Source organism: Gymnoscopelus microlampas (genome assembly GCF_963454915.1).
Source record: "Gymnoscopelus microlampas genome assembly, chromosome: 4".
NCBI lineage: Eukaryota > Metazoa > Chordata > Actinopteri > Myctophiformes > Myctophidae > Gymnoscopelus > Gymnoscopelus microlampas.
This window is the reverse complement of record NC_139941.1, coordinates 50,386,585-50,407,581: the sequence shown is the minus strand read 5'-3', so window position 1 is coordinate 50,407,581 and position 20,997 is coordinate 50,386,585. Positions and strand designations below refer to the sequence as shown.

Sequence of the window (20,997 nt, the reverse complement as noted above, 5' to 3'; positions counted from 1 at the left end):
ATCAATACTACAGCTATGTAGAAACACTCTGTTACAAGTAAAAGCTCCGGTAATCAAAATTGGCTTGAGTAAAAGTACAAAAGTAAAGGCATCAAAATATACTTGAAGTATCAAAAGTAAAAGTACTCATTATGCAGAATATCCCGTTTCACACAAGTTATCACATGTAAAAAAAACGGTCCGGACCGATTTTTTTGGGATCATCCAAGGTGGGAGTGAGCCGTTTTTCGATCGGCGATCACTCTGCAATGGAGGATCGCGTTAGAAATATTATTGTTCCAGGCGTTAGTCGCCGTCTCGCACGCAGGCTTTGTTTACATGCGCGTCCTCGTCGGGGCTTCTACAGCACGCAACATATCAGCGTAAGTGGATGGAAGATATGCTGGCACTAGATGAGTTGAAGATGAAGCTTGAAGCAGAAGATGCTTCAGAAGATGAAGCTTCAACCTATTTTAATAAACATCTGGCACACTTAATAACTAAAGTTTTCAAATAACTGTAGTGGAGTAAAAGAAAGTACAATATTTGCCTCTGAGATGTAGTGGAGTAAAAGTATATTCATCATCATCATCATCATCATCATAACCTTTATTTCAACTCGGAGTACTATTGAGGGTTATGCCCTCATTTTCAAGAAACAGAACATAATCAACAGGAATACATTCAGATGCATCAATATTAAATATAGAATCAGAAGACAAAGAACACTCAAACATATTCAAAGAACTAAAACAGATCTGTTGGAATCTGTTGTGTGTATTGAAAATTGGAAACACTCCAGTAGTACTCCATAGTAAAAAGTACCTCAACATTTTACTTATAAGTGCAGTACTTGAGTAAATGTACTTAGTTACTTTCCACCACTGTTTTGGGGGTGGGGAGCACAGCCCACGGAGGAGTACTTTTTGCTTCGTCAGTCTGCTCTCTCTCGCTCTCTGGGCGTTCTGCTCTCTCTCTCTCTCTCTGGGCGTTCTGCTCTCTCTCTCTCTCTCTCTCTATGGGCGTTCTAGCACTCTGCTCGCAGCTCTAATCAAACGTCTCTGTTTGTGAGATCTGTAAACTCTGGAAGGTCACTGAAGTTTTTTTATTTCTCCGCCCGTCGTCTCCTTCACGGCCGACGGTGTTTAATTTAAAGATTCCCATCTGTACCGGCTCGGCTGCCTTTTATAATTGCTGACAAGTTTATGCTATTGATCCGGGAACGAGTAATTATCGCTCTATCAGAGTGTTGTGTAGGAGTGGAGGAGGAGGAGGCACATAGTGGACGTATTATTCAGACACACAATCACATTAAGCGGATGTCCTTGACTCCTCAGTGCTCCTCACAAAACAAAACAAAAAAATTCAAAAAAGCAACTTTTATTGTTATGTTGCAACACAACCGTTTTCGGTCAAATTGTGCTACCAAGCTTGACTGACGAACGTATAGCTGGCGTAACGTCAGCACTCAACTTGATTATAAGACCCCCCCCCCACCCCCTTCACCCCCCCCACTATCTGTTTGCCAATAAGTACGCCTATTTCAGCAGTTGGACATTTTTTGAGAAATAGAATCCTTTCAACCCATTCAATCAGGGAACGCATCTGTGTCATTTTAAGAATTTGGGCTATTCAAAAATAGCAGATCTAGAAGCTCATAGTGCTGTGAGCTTCTAGATCTGCTATTTTTGAAAAATCTTGAAAATGTGTGCACATCTTTGAAGCAAAAACTTCTAACTCAGATCTTTGCTTCTGACAATTCTAGAACAATGCTAGCTTAAAAAAAACTTTTAAAAAAATAAATATATATATATATATATGTATATATTATTATTTAATATATATATTGTTTTAAAGCAAATATTAATTCAAATCTTTGCTTCTGGGGGTCCCTGGAACAAAATGTTTTGAGATGGGGATCAGCGGCCAAATACATATAATTTTGAGGGTCCTTGACATGAAAAAGTTTGAGTACCACTGATATAGAAACAAACAACAGTTTCTAGGAATTAGAAGACATTTTGTAGAATCGGCTTCAGTTCTTAATGGGTTAAAAAGCAAAGAGGTATAGTGTGGGCATGTGTTGCTGTGTGCGTTACGGTTTCTTACCGTACCCAATCCATGAGAGCTCGTGTATTCAGCTGCCTACGGATGTGCATGCGTGTGTGTGTGTGTGTGTGTGTGTGTGTGTGTGTGTGTGTGTGTGTGTGTGTGTGTGTGTGTGTGTGTGTGTGTGTGTGTGTGTGTGTGTGTGTGTGTGTGTGTGTGTGTGTGTGTGTGTGTTTGTGCGTACAATATGTTTTACTATATTTGTGAGGACCACGTGTCCCCACAAGTATATATATAGAATTTGAGAAATCTGTGACGTTTTCGAGGACACTTTTCCTGCATGGTTCGTCCTCACAAGAGATTGAGGTTGGGATTAGGATTAGACGGTTTAGAGCATTGGTTCTCAAAGTGGGGTCCGGGGACCCCCAGGGGTCCTTGAGGGAGTTCCAGGGGGTCCCCAGCTAAATGATATAGGAATCAAATGAACCCTTGTGGGTCTCTAACTCTGAGAGTGTACAAATGGAACCAAATGGACCCTAACGGGTCCATTTGGTTCCATTTGTACACTCTCAGAGTTAAGTTAACATTGATTTTACAATATAAAATGGGGTCCCATAGATAGAAATGTCATTAAATGGGGGTCTGTAGTCTAATGCATGTCAAACTGGGGGTCCTTGAAATTAAAATGGTTGAGAATCACTGCTAGAGCCGTAAAAATCTTCTATTATGAGGGGTCCCTGGCTTATCTTTTCAATTGGGGGTCCACGGGCTAATAAGTGTCTATTTGGGGGTCCTTGAGATGAAAAAGTTTGAGAACCACTGGTTTAGAGGTCAGGTTTAAGGGGTTACGGCTGGAGTTACATATACCTGATTTATACTTAAGTTGCATGCTGATGTTAAATAGCACATCTACTGTACATTAAGCTCACAGTACGCGTATAGCGAGCTTGTAGATCGGTTATGTTCAGTGAGAGAAACACCTATAGCGTTGGGGTTAAAAGAAATCACATTTATAAAATGTATGTCCTCAGAAGTTTATGAATACTTTACACGTGTGTGTGTGTGTGTGTGTGTGTGTGTGTGTGTGTGTGTGTGTGTGTGTGTGTGTGTGTGTGTGTGTGTGTGTGTGTGTGTGTGTGTGTGTGTGTGTGTGTGTGTGTGTGTGTGCGTGCGTGCGTGCGTGCGTGCGTGCGTGCGTGCGTGCGCGCGCGTGTGTATGTGTGTCTCTTTGCAAAAACATGGTATGATAAATCCATCTCCAGTCAGCTTTTCTTGCTAGATACGGTGCAAACCGGGGGACGGAGTACCTTTCAACCGCTCTTCCACACGTTTCCGTTTCTCTTTGTTCGGCTCGAAGGGGAAAGCCGAACGGCATTTAATTGCTTTGCCACCTCCTCCACTGTGAGGTCAGCGCACACACAGATGACTTTGAATATAGATTCATATGACTGATAATAATTGTCGAGTGAAAAACCTTGTATGTCCAAAAGTTTTTTTTTTCTTTTCAGGAAATGGGAACGCAAATTGTCAGAAATAGAGGTCAACGGCGCGTTGTGAGTTTGTCTATGTTCACTACTTTTGATTGACACTTTAAACTTTTCCAGTGAAGACGTCAAACGGGTGACTTCTCGGGACGGACGTCCTAAGAAGTCTAACGTTTGACTGGAAGTGGGGGTGGGGGGGGCAGGGCAAATACGGCACATGTTGACTAGGGGGGATATGAGTTTTGATTCTGTCCCTATCGGGCCATTAAAGGTAGGGTAAGTGATTTGCTTTGGTTAAAATAAGTGTTAAATAGCTCTATATTCTGATAGTACTCATTGCTATAGAGTGTTTGTTCAGTATTAGGAGTCTCCTTGTCTCTCCACCTCTTTATTAAACAGAAAATGCATTTTCGTTTCAGTTTCAGTTTCATTTCCAATGTTATCCAATCAGGATAGAGAACTCAATCAGGATACAGATTAAACAAGTGAAAATGGAAGTGATGACACTAAGAAATTGAGAAATGAGCAGACAAAATTGATTTTGACACCTACCGAAAAATGTATTTTCTGTTTATTAAAGAGCTGGAGAGACGGGGAGACTCCTGTTACTGAACAAACACTCTATAGCAATGATTACTATCAGAATATAGTGCTTTAACCTTTTAACAAAATACTTTTTGTTTTAACCAAGAAATATCACTTACCCAACCTTTAACTCGGATGGCGCTGAGTCGGCTTAAGCGGACTTGGCAACGCTCGGCACGGCGACTCGCTCGCCTTACGGCTTGCTCAGTGTTGCCTCTCGTGACTCAAGTCCACTTTAGACGGCGCGCCTCCATCGTTTTTACAGTTTTTTTTGTGTACGTCACCCTTGTGCCGTCACCCTTTTACGTCATGGGTTTGAGAACGCCAGGTCCGCATTCCTGGAGTGCGGAAGTGCCCGGGACGGCACCAGACAGTTGATGTTTGGTCACATTTTGTCCCAAGAAGTCACAATATGAATTTTGGGGAGTGAGAGTGAGTTGACTTATCCTAAAAAAAAGTTGGAGAAATAGATACAAGGTTTTTGCCTGACAACGACCGATAAAGGAGAAATACCATTTTCCTCCCCTTTCGCCGCACAAAAGGACAAGTGGGAGCGTTGGGTCCACACACACACACACACACACACACACACACACACACACACACACACACACACACACACACACACACCTGGCACACTTACGTAGGTACATGAAAAGGACCCTTCATGTTTGTCATTGTGCTAAACGTTCCAGGTTTATGAAGAAAAAAAAAAAAACTACGTCTGTTGCAAAAAAAAAAAAGAACCGGCGTGGATAAAAGCTCAAAGTTCTCCCAGCCGAGACGAGAGGCGTCGGAGCAACGGAACAACCTTTAACTCTTTAAGACCTGAGAACGCATCTGTGTGCCATTTTTAGATTTCTTTGGGCTATTCAAAAATAGCAGATATACAAGCTCATACCGCAGCACCGAGTGCCGCGGTATGAGCTTGTAGATCTGCTATTTTTGAAAAATCGTGAACAATTTTGTGCAAATCTTTGAATATATATATATATTTAAAGCGAGCATTTCTAGCTAAAATGTTATTGCTTCTGGGGATTCTACAAATGTCTTCTAAATCAGTTTAAAACAGTTTTCTGAAACACTTATGTTGTTATAATATTAATGTCAGTGTCAAGGAGCCCCACAACGATATGTATTTGGCTGCGGACCCCCATCTCAAAAAAAATTGTTCCAGGGACCCCCACAAGCAAAGATTTGAGTAAAAAACAATTGCTTTATAGATATATATTCAAAGATTTGCAAAAAAGAAACACGATTTTAAAAAAAATAGCAGATCTACAAGCTCATAGTGCGGCACTCGGTGCCGCACTATGAGCTTGTATATCTGCTATTTTTGAATAGCCAAAAGTATAAAATATGGATAAAGTGGTTACACAGATGCGTCCCCCGGTCTTAAAGGGTTAAATAAAGCGCACAGCAACAAAGAGCTGGCGAGGCACAGCGGTGGAGAGCGGAGAGAGACGTGATGTTTTTGAAATCCCTTCGTCAGGGTTTGTCTTTGGCAGAGGCTGCCAGATTTTGCTTCTTTTGCGAGAGAAATAAGCAACCAGGTCTATGAAAACAAGGCCAAAAGAGCCAACTATTATAGGCCACATGAGCATTTTTTTATTGTATATTAAAATAAAATGCTTTATCCCACGATTTTGTAACCCCTATTTTTCACCCAGTGTAATCATGGGCGCTACTCTCCCTCTGCCAGCCTGGGGAGAGCCCCACATGAGCAATTTAAACCCTATGTGTATCGGCTGTTTGAGAATTGCCGATCTGCAAGCTCACAGTGCTTTGTGAGCTTGTAGATCTGTAAAAAAAAAAGTGACAAATGTGACTGAAAATGTGTTGAAACATTTTAACAGCACAAATATGGTAAAGGTGTCCCTGGCACAACATTAGTTTCAGATGGGGGTCCGCGGACAAATACATGTTAATTTGGGGGGTCCCTGGCATGAAAATATTAGAGAACCACTGGTTTAAACAACCTTTAGGAAACAAGCCCAAATAAACAGCTACACTTTAGAAACAAGCCCAAATAAACAACTACACTTTAGAAACAAGCCCAAATAAACAACTACACTTTAGAAACAAGCCCAAAAAAACACAACCCGTAACTAACCAATATTTACAGATAAACAAGCCCAAAGTTAGCTTATAATAAGCGCACATGGCAACGCTGGGCTTTGGCAGCTATCCCCCCTCGCGGACCCCCAGCCTCCACCATGGGGGAATAAAAAGTCATAAATCAAACTGGTGGGCTGCGAGGGGGATCCACAGAGGATGTTTTTAATGCACCCAAATGTTCCCAAAGAGTTGATTAAGCTCATTGCCGACAGCGATTCCCCTTTCTTTTCCTTTTTTCTCTTTAAATGACTCTGGTTTAAGTTTGCTTTTTCAAACCTACTGGGCACACACACACACAGCCCACTGCATCGCCCCCTACCTGCAGGGACAGATGGTGCGGCACAGAGGCGCATAGAGCAGTGTTTCTCAAACTTGTTCATGTCAAGGACCCCCAAATTGTGACTTATTAGCCCGCGGACCGCCATTTCAAAATATATGCCAGGGACCCCCATAAGAGAAGTTTTTTACGGCTCTAGCAGTGATTCTCAACCATTTTAATTTCAAGGACCCCCAGTTTGACATGCATTAGGGCTACAGACCCCCATTTAATGGCATTTCTATCACTTGGACCGCAATTTATATTGTAAAATCTATGTTAATTTAACTCTGAGAGTGTACAAATGGAACCAAATGGACCCGTTAGGGTCCATTTGGTTCCATTTGCACACTCTCAGAGTTACAGACCAATAAGGGTCCATTTGGTGCATAATCTATCATTTAGCTGGGGACCCCCTGGAACTCCCTCAAGGACCCCTGGGGGTCCCCGGACCCCACTTTGAGAACCAATGGCACAGAGGAAGAGAGTGAGTAGGGCTGGGAACAAAATATAGTATATTGAAAGTGATATTTTGAATTAATAACAGAATTAATCTAGCTCATGTTGAATAATCGAGAAGCAGTGTCCTTTTGTCTCCGACAGGCCGAAAGGCATGCCCGAGACTATGTTTTGCATCCTGTCCGTCATTCCGTGTGTCCGTCTGTGGCCTCAAATTATTCTCATGGTCCTGTTATAGCGCCACCAGGAGGCCTCTTTTTGCTAAACACATTTTTTTGACAGTACTCCTTCAGATTTTATCCACATTTCACGCAAATCGGTACACATTATCTCTATAGTCATGTGATCGAGACGGATCCGTCAGATTTTTCATATTCCATCCTGATTGGCGAATTCCGAACTTTGCTGGCCCACACTAACCTACCTGACCTGGCGGAGACCTGTGCTCCGAGGAGGACAAAAATAACCGATCTACAAGCTCACAGCGAGTTGCAGCGTGACGCGTTGTGAGCTTGTAGATCGGCCATTTTCACTACAATCTTTTTCCCCCCTGTCATATCACACAGCCCTAAGGACAGAGCGGGGAGTAAAGGCATTTCTGCATGTACAAATATGTACTTGTTAGTGTGTGCATCTGTGCTTATGTGCATGCGTGTAAAACCTGCACGCTTATCTGTTTGTGTACGTTTGTTTGTGTGTGTGTGTGTGTGTGTGTGTGTGTGTGTGTGTGTGTGTGTGTGTGTGTGTGTGTGTGTGTGTGTGTGTGTGTGTGTGTGTGTGTGTGTGTGTGTGTGTGTGTGTGTGTGTGTGTGTGTGTGTGTGTGTGTGAGAGAGAGAGAGAGGAATGTGATTTGGCTACTATTCGCATAATGTATAAGCTCGCATGTGCAGAGGTTTTTTTTTTTTCTTCCTTTCCCTTCCTTGCTCTGCGGGCATATTATCTTCCACATGAATGCTATACCAAGACTTAACCCATTAAGACCGGGAACGCATCTGTGTCATTTTATTTATTTATTTGGGCTATAAATAGCAGATATACAAGCTCATAGCGCGGCTATGAAATTGTAGATCTGCTATTTTTTTTACATCATGATTTATTTTTAGAAATCTTGAATCTTGAATATAAATATATATATATTTTTTGAAGTGATCATTCAAAATCTCAAATCTTTGCTTCTGGGGGATTCTACATATGTTTTCTAAATCCTAACAGTTTCTTTTTTGAAAAAAAATTATGTTGCTATACATATCAGTGTTGCTCAAACTTTTTCATGTCCAGGACCACCCAAAATATGTATGTATTTTGCCGCGGACCCCCATCTCAAAATATTTTGTTCCAGGGACCCCCCCAGAAGCAAAGATTTGAGTTACAAATATTTGCTTTAAAAATATATATATATATTCAAAGATTTATTCCAAAATCTTCAGATCTACAAGCTCGTAGAATGGCACTCTGAGCTTGTAGATCTGCTATTTTTGAATAGCCAAGGAAATACAAAACATTACACCGATGCTTTCCCGGACTTAATGGGTTAAAAACTTCCCCATCTATGAGTGTCCAATTGCTTCTTTTTTTTTCTTCTTATACCCGTAGGGCCAGATCAGAACCACACGCAGAGCATAGACGGTATACATGTACGTACAGTATGTACTACTGTATGTGATTCTCCCTGATATACAGTACGCATGGCTTGTATTGGTATAACGCTTCAATTCTTCTCTCTCCCCCTCCTGCCTAGGAGAAATGATAACCTGTTATAGGGCTTCTTTTCATTCCTGCTGTATGTGCAAGAAAGCGTTGTGGAGGAAGATGACAGAGGCAAAGCAGCAGCGGTAGTAGTATTAGTAGTAGTAGCAGTTTTATGGGGGGTTTGAATATGATTTGTCTCTAGTTTATCCCATTGAGACCGGGAACGCATCTGTGTCATTGTAGATTTTGAGCTATCACCATTATTTTATACTTCGGGCTGTTCAAAAATAGCAGATATACAAGCTTGTAGATCTGCTATTTTAGAAAAATCTAGAAAATGTGTGCAAATCTTTGAATATATATATTTATATATATATAAGCGAACATTTGTAACTCAAATCTTTGGTTCTGGAGGTCCCTGGAACAAAACTTTACAAATGTTTGCTTTAAAATATATATATATATATATTCAAGGATTTACACACATTTTTACGATTTGTAGCACTCAATGCTGTGCTTTGAGCTTGTATATCTGCTATTTTTCAATAGCCCCCAAAAAAATCTAAAAATAAATACAAAACGGCAAAGTATCTGTCATTTTAGATTTCTTTGGCTATTCAAAAAGAGCAGATATACAAGCTCATAGCGTGGCACTGAGTGCCGCGCTATGAGCTTGCTATTTTTTTTAAATCGTGAAAAGGTGTGCACATCTTTAAATATATATATTTTTTTTTTAGCTAACATTTGTAAAATATTTTGTTTCAGGGATCATAAACAAAGATTTGAGTTAAAAATGTTGTTTCAAGATATATATTTATTCAAAGATTTGCACATGTTCAAGATTTAAATAAAAAAAGCAGATCTATAAGCTCGTAGTGCTTTTTGAAGTATAAAATAGTGTTTATAGCTAAATAAATCTAAAAATGACACAGTCTGTGTTCCCGGTCTTAATGGATTATTCTAGCATAGCCATATATTCATACTTTTTTGTAAAGAGTGTTTTTTCCCCCTCCCGCCGCGTGTGTGCGTTCACCACCCTTGTGCCTCGGAGAGTGAAAAAAAAACCCGCTCCATCTTTTGGTATAGTTTATCTCCTGTTCCCCTCCACTGCAGAGGAGAGGAGAGGAGAGGAGAGGGGAGAGAGAGAGGAGAGGAGAGGAGAGGAGAGGGGAGGAGAGGAGAGAGGAGAGGAGAGGGGAGGGGAGAGAGAGGAGGGGGAGAACGATGCTGCATTTTTGTGTGTTATTTTTCAGAGCCGCCTCTTCAGCTCCTCTGCCTCATCCCTCATCCTGCAAGCTCAGCGAAAAACGCTGGAGCCGAGCAATCTATTGAAACGCTCCAAAAGCATTACCCCACACACACACACACACACACAATGGAACATGTTCCAAGGCGACGCACGCCTTGTTGTGTATAGCGGGGTAGCGATGACACCGCCGCCGCCGCTACCATGCGCGCGGAGCGGTTACAGCTAGCGGGGTTGGCTGGCGGGCGGGCGGGCGGGCTTTAGGCGGGCTTTAGGCGGGGGAGGCGTCAAGGCTTCGTCAGGACGCCTGAGGTGAGCTCTCTCGCTCTGATGGGCGTCGTGCTCTGTGGCGTTTTTTTTCTTCCCGTGTGGCGTTGCGTATCGTTGCAGAAACCCCTTATCTCCATATTCTAACTTTTTGTGTTTTTTCGTAAATTAACGATCCTACTTGATTATACTACAGCGTCACATAAAGGCATCAAAAGTAGCAGATCGGTACTTTTGATACTTTTGAATTTAAAGGGATAGTTCACCCCCCAAAAAATCTATTTTTTTCTATGGATTAGTCACCCCATGGAGACTTGAATTCATGGATTTTTTTTTGTCACATTCCTAAGCCAATAATTTGATGACTAGCGAACCGGTAAGCAGCGGTTCCGGTAGGAGACACGAAGGAGACTCATCAAATTATTGGCTTAGGTGGCATTCTGGGGGTGAAACTATCCCTTTAACTCCTGAAAAGTAACAGTTTTGAACATATGAGGTTTCCACCCGACAGAGGCGACATGTGCATGCGTGGCGTGCGTTTCGGGCGACATCAGACAGCGTGGATGATATGCATTGTAGCGGTCTTGTTAATTTCCACTCGAGTGGATGTCGACGAACCACCTGAAGCTCAACCTGGACAAGACCGAGCTGATGTTCATCCCGGGGAAGGGCTGTCCTCACCGAGACATGGCCATCACCATTGAGAACGCTGTGGTGACGTCAACTCGGACTGCGAAGAATCTGGGTGTGACCCTGGACGATCAACTGTCGTTCTCGGCTAACATCGCATCAGTGACACGGTCCTGCAGATTCCTCCTCTACAACATCAGGAGAATTCGGCCCTTCCTCACGGAGAAGGCAGCCCAGGTGCTCATCCAGGCTCTTGTCATCTCCCGCCTGGACTACTGCAACTCCCTCCTGGCTGGCGCTCCGGCATCTGCCATCAGACCCCTGGAGCTTGTTCAGAAAGCTGCGGCTCGTCTGGTGTTCAACCGCCCCAAGTTCTCTCACACAACTATCCTTCTCCGTTCCCTGCACTGGCTCCCCGTAGCGGCTCGCATTCAGTTTAAAACCCTGGTGCTAGCCTATAGGGCAGTGAAAGGAACAGCTCCCTCTTACCTCCGGGTATTGGTCAATGCCCACAACCCTACCCGACCACTCCGGTCTGCCACCAAGGGGCGACTGACTCCCCCGCCACTCAATGGTCCTTCTGGTCGATCGACACGGTCACGACTTTTTTCTGTTCTGGCCCCACAGTGGTGGAATGTACTTCCCACTGATGTCAGGACAGCAGAGTCACTGCCCATCTTTCGCCGCAGGCTGAAAACCCACCTCTTCAGGAAACACTACCCTTCCTCTTTGCCTGGCCTACTTGTTGTTAACTAGTTGTACGAATGCTTGTTTTATTGTTGAATTGTTTATTGGATCTTGTTTAGTCAATACAATTATTTGTTTTTAGCTCCTGCTCATTTGACTTAGCTATTTTGTCTCATCTGTTTAAGGAAATAGGTAGCTGATATATTGCACTTTTACCTTAGCGCTAGGTATGCTCTTGGTTGCTTGTTATTGCAGAAAATGCACTTATAACCTCTGGTGATTAGTAGCTTTCGTTCCTTACCTTTGTTGATTGCACTTATTGTAAGTCGCTTTGGATAAAAGCGTCTGCTAAATGACTGTAATGTAATGTAATGTAATGTAATGTACCAGATCTATCCCCCATTTATGATAACCAACCCCCCCCCCCCCCTCCCTCCGCCCCCGCCCCCGCAAGGGATATAAGTCCCTTTAACCCATTAAGACCTGGAACTGTCTCATTTTTTGATTTGAGCTAAAAAGCATTATCTGCATATATAGATTGTATATATATAAAATCGTGAAAATGTGTGCAAATCTTTGAATATATATATTTCCAAAGCGAACATTTTTAACTCAAATCTTTGCTTCTGGGGGGTCCCTGGAATAACATATTTTGATGGGGGTCGGCGGCCAAATGCATATCATTTTGGGGGTCCTTGACATGAAAAAGATTGAGCACCACTGATATAGAAACATACGTTTTTCAGAAAACTGTTGAGCTTTAGGAGACATGTAGAATCGGCTTCAGGTCTTAAAGGGTTAACCCACTAAGATTGAACGCAGGGAAATGGCATGCAAATTATTTCTTTTGTATTAAAAAAGAAAAACTAGAAGATCTGGCCCAAAGGAAGAAAGGAAGGATAGGGGGGAGTGATAAGAAATTACTTCCTTTTTTTCCTCTTTCTCTTAACCTATTAAGACTGGGAAAGCATCTGTGTCATTTTAGATTTTAACCGAGAGTGCCGCGCTATGAGCTTGTAGACATATTGTATACATATTTTTTAAAGCGAACATTTTTAACTCAAATCTTTGCTTCTTGGGGACCCTGGAAGAAAAAACATTTTCAGATGGGGGGGTCCGTGGCCAAATACATATCAATTTAGGCGTTTTTGACATAAAAAAAGTTTGTGAACCACTGACATAGAGACTTACGTTTTTCAGAAAATGGTTTTAGAAGACATTTGTATAGAATGGGCCTCATGCAGGTCTTAATGAGTTAAAGAACATTTAATTCCAACTTAATCAGTGAGAGGAGACTCTGGGTTTTTTTCTGGGTTGAAGTTGCATCAGACCGACCGTTACAGCGGACGGCTGATTTCCCTCCGGGGCTTTCAGAGGTTTCACTGCACCGTCCGTCCGTCCGTCCGTCCGTCCATCCCCACCCACCTTCCACTCTGATATCCATCCATCCATCCATCCATTCGTCCGTCCATCCTCCCAGCTATCTAACCAGATCCAATCAGCCAGCCACCCTTTCTACATAGCACTCACTTCTTACTACAGATGTGCCACTTCAAAACGTACTGTTCTTTCCCTGAAAGTGCCCTGAAAATGCATTTTTTCCTCCCTGTTCTGCCCTTAAAAATGCACTGTTTTGCCCCTGAAAAGAAGTTGTCACTACACACCCCCGTTTTTCCAGACATCCATACATGAGAACAAAAGAATGTGTGTTGAAGAAGGTGTCAGACTCATTATGAGGCGAAAGGTGATTTGAAGAGGTCCTTGACCAGTTGCTCAAATTAATTAGCATCATAAAAGCAGTGATCATCAAAATAATTCAGCATTTTAAATGCCCTTCTTTGTCCCTCTTATTGCCCTGGGAATCCCCTGAAAATTTACTGTCTTGGCGATGGCAGGACATTTGAAGTTTTGAAATGGCACATCTGTACATCGTTCTTTCGTTCTTTCTTTCACTCCTTCTTTCTTTCTTTCTTCATTTCTAACCGTATGCACTTTATATAACCTTGTGTACAAACTGTACCAGCTGGATTAAGGTACAGTATGTGTTTGGAGATAATGTACTGTAGGTTTCTTAGATGTGTTTACTTTCTGTAAACAGACTAAAACAATGAAGCTTGCACAATCAGAATCAACCAGTTGATTGTGATTGTCATAATGATAATGAGCTTTATTTATATAGCACTTTGACATACTGTTCATCTAAATGCAGCTCAAACAATAAAACGATCAAAAACTGATTAAAACAACAACTAACAGCAGCAACGTCAAGATGCTGAGCAATTACTCATCTCATAAGATGCTAGTTAAAAGTTAAAAACTTGGGTGGGTTTTCAATTGATGCTTAAAGATGTTGACTCTGTGATTGCGATTCATTCCTCCTTCCTTCCTTGTTACCCCTCCTTCACCTCACATACCTCCACTCAGCACCACCACCATAGCGTGATGATGGTGTATACGTTCAGTGCACTCCAACACAACAACATGCCTCCCAGCCCAGACGTATCATCATCGCAGATCGCTACACACTCTGACATAAAAGCATGAAAGATGCAGAAGATGGTCAGCTCATCTTCTCACTCCTCAGCCAGGCGGCATGCAGCCTGTGTTCTCAGAGCTAAGGCCCTGACAGCTACAGCACCACGCTATCACATCACGCACTCCTCCTCAACCACATCAATATTACATGACCGCTACACACGCTTTTTTTTCCTTCTAGTATCATGTGCTTTACTTGAGTATTTAGTCTCTGTCGGGTGGAAACCTCATTATGTCCAAAACGGTTACTTTTCAGGATTCAAAATCAGTAGGCCTACTGTAGCAGATCTACAAGTTCAAACGTGCTGTATTTCGAGCTCGCAGACCTGCTACTTTTGATGCCTTTGTATGATCAAGTAGGGGCGTTAATTTACAAAAAAACACAAAAAGTTAAAATATGGAGATAAGAGGTTTCTGATCGACAGCAGCCATTTGTAGTTATGTCATATTTCAAATAGTGAAAATAGCCTGTGTAGATTTTTAGGGGGGGAAAACGTCTAAAATGTCTAAATCTGTCACTGGGACAGCTGTCTAAGTGAACGTACGCATGTGTGTCCGTGACTGGTCGCGGCCCCCACCATTCGCCCAATGCGGCCCCTCACTCCGAAATGAGTTTGACACCCCTGATCTATATACTTTGTGACTCAGGTACTGGAGTCCACTATTTTGCAATGCATGATGGCCAATGTGAACAGAGTGTCGGCGGTGTGGGGATAGAGAGATAGATAGACTCACAGACGGATCAGCCTGAACTCACATAATTTAGTATACATTGCACTGATCCAGTGCACGTCATTCCGTGCATAGTTGCTTAGAAAACCCGAAAATCCGTGCATATGTACTGTACGGCGAGTCCCACGGTGGGCTTAACCAGTTGCAACCCGGAAAAACCTGGAAGCAGAGCAGTCCCCACAACATAATGTACGATTCTGTCCCTATCGGTACATAACTCAAACGACGCTGAGTAGGCTCAAGGGAACGTCGCAACGTTCGGGACGGCAACTCGCTCGCTCGGTGGTCCCTTACGTGCCGACAGTTCCCTTGAGACTGCGCGCCTCCTAAATGGTTTAGTCATGGGGGAGATGCGAGGCGGCTATGCACGGATTTTGGGGTTTTCCAGTTGTCTATGCACAGAATGACCACTCCCTGCAATGTATACTAAGTTGTGTGAGGTCGGGTTGGACAGATAGATAGATAGATAGATAGATAATCTCACTCAGGCAGGTGTTTTCGGTGAAATCCTGCAGGAAGTTGAAGCATTCCTCTTCCTGGTTGCCGCTGCCCTTGCAGGTGCACCACGGACTCACTGTCCAGTTAGTGTAGCTGCTGTCCACGTAGTTAGGAGTCATGTCCGTTCCTGAAATGGCAGCGTGCACACACACACATACACACACACACACACACACACACACACACACACACACACACACACACACACACACACACACGTTATTATTGCTGTCGGGCAGAAACCTCACATCTCCATATTTCCACTTTGCGATGCGACGCATTGTGAGCTTGTAGATCTGCTATTTTCAAATGATTTTTATACATTTGAAAACTTATGAAATGGGACATTCTGCATAATGAGTACTTTCTACTTTTGTTATTTCAACTACAACTTTTGATGCCAATACATTTGTACTTTTACTCAAGTAAATTTGGAATTTCTGACTTTTACTTATTAGTATTTCTACATTGCAGTATTGATATTGATATGAGTACTTTTTCCACCTCTGGTGAAAACAGCAGATGTGAGGAGTTGTTGTGAGCTTGTGGATGGGCTATTTTCACCATCTTTAAATGTGTTTTTAAGATGATATAATAAAAAAAGGAGTGTTTCTAAGACATACAAGGTTTCCACTCCACCATACACCGACATGCAGGAATGCATGCACGGACACACACACACACACACACACACACACAGACACGCACACACATAATGCAAAGACATTAGGACAGTAGTTACAGGTCACTAATGGACAATAATGGACTACATTTATTGCAAATAGTGTATATAAAATGGACATGGGGTATTAGTCATAAAAGGGCTGTGTGGGGTTGCAGCACTATGGATGTTTATGAGGAGGTGAGGCGTTCTATAATGCTGGGTTTAGATATGAAGAGTCCATTACAATTATGGATAGTTGTTGTTATGGCCAAAGCAAGTGCTTTTTATATGAGGCGCACCGGACTGACCGTATATACTGTGTTTAGACAATGGACAGGCTGCTGCTGCTGTGTGTGTGTGTGTGTGTGTGTGTGTGTGTGTGTGTGTGTGTGTGTGTGTGTGTGTGTGTGTGTGTGTGTGTGTGTGTGTGTGTGTGTGTGTGTGTGTGTGTGTGTGTGTGTGTGTGTGTGGTCAGACACAGGGAGTCAGGGATGTCACGGTTGCATTTTGCAGCATTTTTCAGAAAAACTCCCAAACAGTGAAACATCACGGTGTATTATGGTCTCTACCCAGAGACTTATGAAACACAGCTCACAGAGAGAGAGAGAGGGAGAGAGACTGACTCACTCTCTGCTTTGTTTTTCTATACTTCTTCTTTGCAGAGCGAATTGCATGATAATTTCACAGCGAATTAGCGTTTTGGAATTCCCTGCGTGCCGTCGCTGTCTCCAGAGTAGACGACGGCTCTGTGGTGCGTGCGGGCCGTGTCTGCACATCGGCACGGCCGCGTTATCCAGGCTGTCTGTCTGTCTGTCTGTCTGTCTCTCTGTATGTCTGTCTGTCTGTGTGACTGTCCACTAAGTGTGGAAGAATGTGCGTTTTTTTTGTGTGCCAAGGCCAATTGTCTGTCTTTCTCTCTCCACTCCACACTGTTTGAAGAACATTTACCATGGGCAAACAGATGGCCACTTAGTTGTTTTAATTAAGTAAACTCTCTCTCTCCATCCTCTCCCTCTCCCTCTCTCTCTCTCTCCCTCTCTCTCTCTCTCTCTATCTCTCTCTCTCTCTCTCTCTCAACAGCACTGAAGTCCCCTGTGCTGGAAGAGATACCGGAACAGACAGACACGTCGGCTCGCACACACACACAGGTTTGTTCTACTAAACTCGTGAGGACATAACATTTTAGCCATTGAAAAATAGCAGATCTACAAGCTCACGGCAATTTCTTTGGTGTCTGACATCATCGGCGCACAAGTCAACTATAGTTTCAAATAGGGAAGACGGTCTCTAGAGAAAACGGCAAAATAAAATATCAGATGTGCCGTCCGTTTTTTAGACGGCAACGGCATTTACGGGGGTTGAAAACGCAACAAAGTGAAACCACTTTTCCAGAGTGGAAATCTTTTAAAACGCTCTGCCTCACGTCTCCGTGTAAGCATGCAATACGGGGGAAACGACACAACGTGTGATGTCATGGTTCATGTCGGCGATGATGCAGAACCTAAAAAAAAAAAATGTTTTAACCGTAAGACAAACATTTTTTTGTTGTGAGGACTAGGCAGGGACGTGCACAGATAGACTCTAAGTGGTGCTAGAGCACCTGCCTTTTGCCCTCTTGACCAGAAGTGCCCCTTTGAAAAAAGGGCACACACTGTTTTCAGTTTACAGCAGGGGTCTTCAACAGGGGGTCCGGGACCCCTAGGGGGCCCTCAGAGTTACTACAGGGGGTCCGCCAAATCTTTATGTGACATGATTTTTCTTTTTACCATAACCACTCGAAACCTAGCATCCCTTTTCTGAGGAGAACTTTAGCCAAAAATAGCAGATCTACAAGCTCGTGGGCTTGTAGATCGGCTATTTTTGGCAAAGAGGTATAGGTGTAGAGGGAAAAAAGAGCAGACCAAGTAAACAAAAAAAAGTAGAATTTACTTGAGCACCTGCCCCTCAAAATGTCTGTGCACGCCACTGGGACTAGGATCACAATGTCTATGTCTCCAATTCTAACTGGGGGTACAGTAGAGTAGACTAGTGTCAGACTGTCTGTCACAGAGGCCTGTCAACCACCCTTCTCTATCATCATGGCGCATCACAGGTTAGTGAGAATGTAGTGTGTGTGTGCTTTTCTGTCAGATTATTGCATCACCCTTGCCCTCTTTTCAGCTTTGTGTCTAAGCCTATACCCATGCCCACTCACCCGTAGAGTACACACTAAATCCTCACACACCCAGACGCACACGCACACACCAGACATACCACCTCTCCCGGACGTTCCGGGAGTCTCCCGGGAATTAGCGTCCGCTCCCGGACATTTCCCGCTAGCAATATTTCTACACGGAACACTAACACCACTTCTCCCAGAGAACATGGATCGTTTTGGTTATAAGCCCACTTATTTCTATGATGAAAGAGCAAGTTAAAATGTGAATATCTTTCTGTGGTTTTGTCTGCTCCGAGGACGCTATTGTTAAATGAGTTTAGGTTTGTTTGGAGTGGGGAAGGATCGGCGGACACGTAAATCCCGCCCACTACATTTGATTGGGTAAAGCGCGGCCTGCTTCCTGATCTGAAGGCACGCCCACTTGTAGGCCAGTGCCTACGCGATATGACGAACCCCCCGACAGATTGAAACGGTAGAGCAGAATCTGTTCTTGAGAGATTACATTGTGATTATCGCGATCATATCGTTAATCAACCCGGTGTCACTCCCAAGGCGTCATATTTTGCCGCTCTGTCTGTAGCTCTGAAACGTCAAGTTTTGACATGACGGGACGATATGACGGGACGACATGACAGGACGCCATGGCAACGTTGCATGTTGACAAAACTATGCCTAAACCTAACCTCACAAAAACTATGCAGAGAGAGAGAAAGAAAAAAAAGAGTCGAGAGAGAAAAGAAAAATCGCACCCACGGTGGGGCTTGATCAGGGGAGGTTACAGTTACTAGCAAAGTATTGCTGCCAGGTTAACCACCGAGGCAGCTGCCCAATCGCTTGATTTGAGTAGTATTTGAAGCTCCAATACGTGCCCTTTAGTTTCTGTAGTCCTGTAGTTACTCATTAGGGAGTGAAAATGACGGAGCAGCAATAACTGATGCCTATCTGTGAGAATGTGTTGCGTTAATCGCAATTATTTTTGCCACGATAATCGTGACATGTCATTTTCATTTCATCCCATCCCTACACACATGCACATGCACGTTGATATGAACACACACACACACACACACACACACACACACACACACACACACACACACACACACACACACACACACACACACACACACACACACACACACACATAAACGGGGTGACCATGCAGAGAGCCTATTGGCTGTATATACTGACCGATTAGTTTGGTGTAAGATGCCAGGCAGGCCTGGTAATTGTCTTCATTGGGACAGCTGCTCACCGTGTGCTGAGTCACCAGGCAATTCATGTGGAAGTCTGCCAGCCTGGACCTGGACACCACACACACACACACACACACACACACGCACACGCACACGCACACACACACACACACACACACACACACACACACACACACACACACACAGAGACACAGACACAGACACAGACACACACAGACAGACAGACAGGACTCATCATAATCTGCCTGCAAAACGGTGAATCACACATTGTTGCTTATTGTTTATACAGTGAACATAACGGTACATAATGGTTGCAGCATGTCGGGCAGAAACCTCTTATCTCCATATTCTAACTTTAATATGTTTTTTTCTTAAGTACACGTCGGCCCTATATACTTGATCATACTACAGCGTCACTCAAAAGCATCAAAAGTAGCAGATCTACAAGCTCGAAACGTGGCGTGAAGCGACACGTTTCGAGCTTGTAGATCTGCTACTTTTGATGCTTTTGAATTTGAATCCTGAAAAGTAACATTTTTGGACATATGAGGGCGGTTTCCACCCGACAGACACGATAAAAAATGGTACACACACACACACACACACACACACACACACACACACACACACACACACACACACACACACACCCCGTACGCTTGCACATAAACGGACACATCACACACAGACACCTGCACACGCGAATACACACCACACACACACACACACACACACACACACACACACACACACACAACTGATCCACTAATCCACTAATAAGCCGCACAAGCATGAACACAAACAATCACACACACACACACACACACACACACACACACACACACACACACACACACACACACACACACACACACACACCTACCCATCTGCGCACGCACTGCAATGATCTTCCAATACACACCACACACACGCATACACGCACAGAGTGTATGTGGACGCACGCACGCACACACACACACACACACACACACACACACACACACACACACACACACACACACACACACACACACACACACACACACACACACACACACACACACACACACACTGCAATAATCTACCAATACACACCACTCGTGCATGCACACGCACAAACACATTTACAAGCAGCGTGTGTCATTTAATTTGGCAGTGCTGTGTGTAGGGTCTGGACCAGACCAGCTGTGGTCAGTATCAGAACCATGGCAGCAGAAACATCTGTTTTATAGAGGTTCAACAGGTTGTTCTGCATAACAACCAGGACTCACTCACACCTCACCACCAACCAGCTGCTTCTGATCTGCATTGATATACATTATTCATATAGCGTTGCTGTCGGCAGCATATTTACATTTTTTGTGTTTACTTTTCGTAAATTAACCCATTAAGACCTGGAACGGTGTAATTTTTAGATTTGAGCTAAAAAGCATTATTTTACACTTTGGGCTATTCAAAAATAGCAGATCTACAAGCTCGTAGCGCGGCACCGAGTGCCGCGCTACGAGCTTGTAGATCTGCTATTTTTGAAAGTTCGTGAAAATGTGTGCAAATCTTTGAATATATATATTTTTAAAGCGAACATTTTTAACTCAAATCTTTGCTTCTGGGGGGTCCCTGGAACAACATATTTTGATGGGGGTCCACGGCCAAACATATAATTTTGGGGGTCCTTGACATGAA

The 20,997-nt window shown here is 43.4% G+C and overlaps 1 protein-coding gene across 1 annotated transcript in view; it reads right to left on the bottom strand.

Annotated features, from left to right (window-relative positions):
* Positions 1-20,997, bottom strand: part of LOC311044275 (GDNF family receptor alpha-2-like) — a 284,954-nt gene that overhangs the window by 20,257 nt on the left and 243,700 nt on the right. Inside the window, exons 5-6 of the mRNA XM_084055730.1 lie at positions 19,289-19,401; positions 15,262-15,402 (exon numbers count right to left, since the gene is read on the bottom strand). Coding sequence (XP_083911856.1) covers positions 15,262-15,402; positions 19,289-19,401 — 254 coding nt within the window. The remainder of the gene's footprint in view (positions 1-15,261; positions 15,403-19,288; positions 19,402-20,997) is intronic.